This window comes from Atta colombica, unplaced genomic scaffold (genome assembly GCF_001594045.1).
Source record: "Atta colombica isolate Treedump-2 unplaced genomic scaffold, Acol1.0 scaffold38, whole genome shotgun sequence".
NCBI classification, from domain to species: domain Eukaryota; kingdom Metazoa; phylum Arthropoda; class Insecta; order Hymenoptera; family Formicidae; genus Atta; species Atta colombica.
The window spans coordinates 4386602-4392585 of record NW_017259490.1 but is presented as its reverse complement, the minus strand read 5'-3'; the positions used below and the strand labels follow the sequence as shown (position 1 = coordinate 4392585).

At 31.0% G+C, this 5984-nt stretch overlaps 1 protein-coding gene across 1 annotated transcript; it reads left to right on the top strand.

Annotated features, from left to right (window-relative positions):
- The first annotated feature begins 808 nt into the window (after positions 1 to 808).
- LOC108690903 lies at positions 809 to 5526 on the top strand. The gene is made up of 10 exons (XM_018198442.1): positions 809 to 1090; positions 1176 to 1397; positions 2063 to 2556; positions 2859 to 3033; positions 3488 to 3817; positions 3882 to 4087; positions 4161 to 4398; positions 4480 to 4719; positions 4800 to 5051; positions 5128 to 5526. Exons 1-10 carry the CDS (start codon positions 989 to 991, stop codon positions 5353 to 5355), a joined length of 2487 nt encoding a protein of 828 aa, XP_018053931.1. The 5' UTR covers positions 809 to 988; the 3' UTR covers positions 5356 to 5526.
- Positions 5527 to 5984: the final 458 nt, after the last annotated feature.

The following is a 5984-nucleotide window of genomic DNA, read 5'->3' as shown; positions in this document are numbered from 1 at the left end:
ACGGACAAGTAGGAATTAGCCAGGATGAACACCGACAGCAATTGCGTCAGCATTTCCATGTGCTGTCGTCAAGACGCCATCTCGCGTTGAAATTTCGCACGTGGCTATCACCAGAGGCTGATTAGAAACGTGACGAAAACCTTAATTTTGCTCGTTTTGCTCTTTTTCGAAGAATAAAGTTCAAGACACCTATCATCGAACAAAATCGGAATGGATTCCGATTGGAATTATTCAATTATTCTTTGGATTTCTATTGTGTTTTCTAGAGAAAACAGAATAATTCCGATTGGAATTTTTTGACTTTGTTCCATGATAAGTGTCCTGTATAAAAAAAGAAGAAAGGAGAATGAAATCGATTATTTTTCTCACATTTGACTGTGAATGATTATGACTGCGTTCAGCAGAATATTTATTTTGCAATTGTTGGAAGTTTTCTTCTGATTGGGTTATGCTTTTAGATTAAGAGGAACATCCTATCTCAGCAGATAATTATAAAACGGTTGCAAAATTGTTGTATTCTGCTGAATGCAGCCATTGGCAGAAAAAGTAACTTTGCAATTGTTGGAAAATTCATTAATATGATTGGTCGGGACTTCAGTTCTTTAACGAATAAAATATCAGCTCTATCTACGTAAAAACATCACACATGTCGATTGGTTCTTGCGATAATGTGGAACGCTATTGGCCGATTTGAATCATGTCGGTTTTTAAAAATGGACGTCCACGTTTGAGATTCTTTCACATGTCATGTCATATGCTGCCTTTTGTTTACGTTCGAAAACGCGCGACGTCAGCGACAGAACGCGATATTTATCGAACTATGAATTCCAGTATCTTTTGAAGAAACATCTCCACTGAGTTTTGAAACGCACCTGTATTTGAGATATACGCGACGATAAATTTTTAAAAGAAAACTAACTGACATACAGAACGTCTTCAGTGAAGTGAATTTTATTAGCATCTTTGTACGAAATATTTTAGTGCGATAATGGAGAAATATCAGCATATGAGAGCGTTTATATCAGCGGCTTTAGAATACACCAAGCACCCCAGCGAAAACATAATCTCTGCTATACAAAGAAGTCTTGGAGTAAATATGAAAACACATTTATGCTTAATGCACTTATATTGTTATTGTGTATTTTTAAAAATATTCCCTTTTATAAATTTCTAAGGTGATTAGCGCATCATTGGATCTGAGTATATTTGATCCTGGGACTAGTATAGCAGCGGAGTTCTACGTGAGTCTGTATGAGCTTATGAACTCCATCGGATCACGATCCACTTTAATCTGGAGTGCCGTGGATGTTTTGCAAAACGCTTGTCAGAATATACCTGCTAGACAGTCACTTATTCATATATATAAATTTGCGCCGATATTAGCAAGATTATTGGAGGTATGGATTTAATAACTCACATATTGTTTTTTTCCACTAATCATATAATTCACTGTTTCTCATCATCCTATTTATAGGACAGCACCTTTTTAAAATCAATATACTTAGACTCAAAATTTTAAAACAAATTAAATGATATATAAAGACTATGAATCAATGCAATGTTAAGTACTAATAAATTTTAATCTTACAATAATTTAAATATAATGCTAAACGTTTCGACTTCTCTCATTATATTAATTTATATTATAATATAAAATGTATAAATAAAAAATATCGCAAAATTTCAAAAGTATTATTTGATACTTTTGTAATTTTACGACTTTTTTTATTTATATATTTTTATGTTACTGAGGATGACTTAATGAAAATCGAAACATTTAACATTGTATTAAAATTATTGTAAGATTAAAATTCATTTATCTTACAGCTTAAAATTCATTTTATCTTTAGCATCTTTTTAATTTTTTTCTCCATATGGAGTATTAAAAAAATTTTGTTTATACATATAAATTATATAGATATGAAAAAAATCAAAAAGATGATACATACATAGAAAAAAATTGAAAAGATGTTCTATAAATAGGACGATGGCAAGAAATGGAGTATATTATTAGATACCTTTGCATAATCAAATTAATGTAAAGTTCTTTCGAGCATTATAGGCGAATCTAACAACTGAAAAGAGGATACGAGTATTGAAACTATTACAAGAATTAACATATGGAATCAAAATCTCATGGCAAGAGACTCAGCTTCCATATTTAATTTCCACATTAACTCAGTGGGTAGTACAATCAAAAGAAGAAGAGATTATCTCTTTATCTTTAGGTGTACTGGTAAATCTATGTTATAAAAATCTTCCGGCAGTATACACGCTGATGCGAACCATCAATACTAAAGCATTTATTAGAACGTTAGTGAAATTACAAGATCATGTCAATACTAGTGTACAATGTTGCAAGTTATTAATTATATTGGAGCCAAGTAACACGAGCATGTATGAGAAATATATCACAGATTTTGCATCGGTAACGTTTATTAATCTGGGAAAAGCGATGAAACAAAAAGATGTTTTATTATTGAGACATATCGTTGATTTTTTTAACGATATTGGGCAAAACGAACATTGGCGAAATGTTCTACTCACATATTCGAAGTAAGTCGAACAAATCTGGTTCTTATGTAACATAACAATGCATAAAATATTTCAAAGATAAAACATACAGAGTATTATCAAAATTTTACAGATTTTAAAAGTATATAGAACAATAAAAAATAAATCAAAAGGTCCTAATAAACCTAGATCCAAAAACAAATGGTTGTCAAAATATCTCTTGGATCAAGTATTCGGACTTTATTAGAACTTTTTGACTTAGTTTTTGTTATCCTGTATGCTTTTAAAGTCTATGAACCTTTTTTAAACATTCAGTATACTTATATATTTTCAATGTTGATTAGTTATGGCAAAGATATTGAAAAGATATTGGCCACTTTGGAAGAGAACACAGATCCAGAATGCGTCGCTCTCATGATGGAATTTTTATTATTATTGGTGAAGCTGAAATTAACTGCCATAACGCCTTTGTATCCTGCATGTATAAAATCAGCTATGACATGGGTACCTGTGGAACAGGTATGTAATCTTTATTATTTTCTTCTTCTTAGTCCTCTAGCCTATGTTCACCTCTCTCTTATGGTGTGCACGATCAACGTGCGCACCATATTTTGAATAATTTTGAATAATCAATATTCAAAATTGCCACAAGCATATGGGACCTACAGTTTTAATGTCGGTTCTGAATGGCGAATTTTTTGAAAGTTTCTGTGAGCAGAGATACCCAGAAGGTCTTGCCAGCCTTTTCTGAGAGGAGACACAAGCGAAAATATTTTGGTTTCTACCGGGATCGAACTCGAGATCTTTGGCATGATAGACCAATGCGCTGTCTGCTATGCCACACTCGTGCTCGTAATCTCTATTATCATCTTTCGTAATTCTTATTAATGCAGTAATTCGAAAAGGAAAAGATGGAATACGAGAAATTAATCAGTAATTTAATCTGATCTAAAATTTCTGTTGAAAAATGTAGGTGTGTTCAAAAGCTTTAGCGCTTATACGAAGCATAATAATTGATTCCCGACGCACCAGAACCTGTGCTGAAGTTTTAACAGAGATAGATCCGTCTGTCCTAATGCTTATAACGAATCAGGAGGACGAAGTTAATGATCAAAATGAAGGTCAAAACGCAGAAATGAAGCAAGCCGAATTGATGCAACTCTTTCAAGAAATGATTAAAACTCCTGCGCTAAAAAAGAAAATTATGAGTTCATTCAACGAACATGCAATGCGCAAACAATTCAATCATGTGCTGAATAATGAATTTTCCGCCTGTGGAGATTGGACCAGAAACTTTATGCAGGTTAATACAGAATTTAATATGTTGCATGCGTTAAAATATTAATTACATGTTTTCAACTTTACAGAATGCTTCTACCAATCTTTACATTCATGCCTTAGCCTTGACAGCAGATTTGGCAGCGAATCATTCCAACTGGTTAACTCTATATTCCGAATTGCTCAGTAAAAAACAAATACAAATAATAATAGCGTTAGCATTGTTCACCGGTGATGCAGAAGTTAAGCACAAAGCCTTACAGTTGACATCATCGATTGGATTTCCACAAGAATGGTAAACCCTTCACATGTGATAAGATATTCATCTTAATTGAACAGTTATACATATAGAATTTCTGTTTGAGAAGTGTTTCCGCAGTGGCACTTTGCATGAAAGAACTAGAACCATTGATATTGGTTCAAAATACCAATAATAATATATTGGAGATCTCGAGTAAAGTATCCCTAAATTATATTGGGAATGAATTGGCGCCGTTATTTTCCTTTGGGCAAGAAGAACGCCTCGATGCATTTTTAACCAAGCTCGAATCAAATCAAATTAGTGATATTCCAACATCCGCGGTCATGGAATTATATGAATATAAGGTATAAAATTTATAATCTTTTTTTACATTGATAGTGTACAGTTTGATATATTTTATTATATTGTAACTAATTTTTTTAAAGTTAGCAACAATGAGACATTCTGAAAGAGCAATGCGGTCAAGTTTAGAAGCAGCAAATAATCATGCTACTAGTCTACAACACAGATTAGCACAAATAGTGGCTGAATCTAGTAGATTACATCAGTTATTATTTGATACCCAGCAATCTTTGGAAGGAACAAAAGCGGAAAAGTGTGCATTAACAGAAAAATTTATCGAGAAGGAAAATCAATCTCAGAAAGCGCTTTCGTTAAAAAAAAAAGTGAATACTTATTATTACACAAATGCGAAATTGCTTTAACAATTTCTTTAATTTTTATAATAACGACTATTGCATTTTAGGAAAATGAATCTTTGAAAAAAATTGTGGCCGAAAAGTCGACAAATTTAGAGAATTTAAATGAAAAACTGACACAGTGTATAAAAGACTTAGAAGATAGTAATAATAAAATTGATATATTAACCAAAAAAATCAAAGAATTAGATAACGAACTTTTAATTGCCGAAGCAAAGGTTACAGATATGAGCAATAAAAATCATGAATTAAGTAAACTTTTACAAAAAATGCAAGATTCCCTTAACAAAAAAGAACAGGTATAGTAATTCTCTGTATATTTCATCTCTAAAAAATGTTTCTAACGCAAATTCTATTATATTTTATGTGTTATAGATCTTAGAGAAAAAAAGTGCAGAGATAGAAGCAAATCAAAGTGATATATCTGCGCTTAAGCAAGAAATTGAACAAATGAAGCATATACTACAGACCTCTGAGCAAACTATATCAGAAAAAGATAGAAATATTCAAAGAATGAAAGGGGAGTTGAAAGAGTTGAGCCGTATGCGGGATATGATCTTTGAGCTTACTGCTAAAAATAAAGATGATCTCAATTCAAGTTAGCGATTCTGATGCTTACTTAGGAAAATTTAAATACACAACGTATATTTTAACATAAAAAAATTTATTGAAGGAATACGTGGTAGAAATACGATCAAAAAATTTATATACAAATAATCGATTATTGTTATTGTACGGCTGTTCATTGCTTATTCAATATGATCATTACATTTTGATAAAATGTTTTATATAATTCGCACAGAATAACTATTATATTTTTATCATAAATTAAAACGCGAATGTATTTTGCATACTGTTACGCAAATTTTCGTACTATTAAACATATTATATAGATTAAAGATATATAGTATAAGCATGCAATATTCCATATATAATTATTTTTCTGTTGTGTTAAATACGATTGCTAACGATTTCTACTTATTTTATATTAAAATACGTAAAATGAAATTTCTATAATTATATATCCTGCTGTTTTAAACGACGAAATCATTTTTTTGTCTTTGTATATCATTTTCACGTATTTTACTACCACAAATGTATACTATGTCAATGAAATATTAATACTGTTACAATTTTTTACTTACATCATAGAGAGGATTTGTCTTACTACACTTTGGTATTATAAACAAATAATATCTTCGTTTTTAAAGCCGTATATATATATATATATA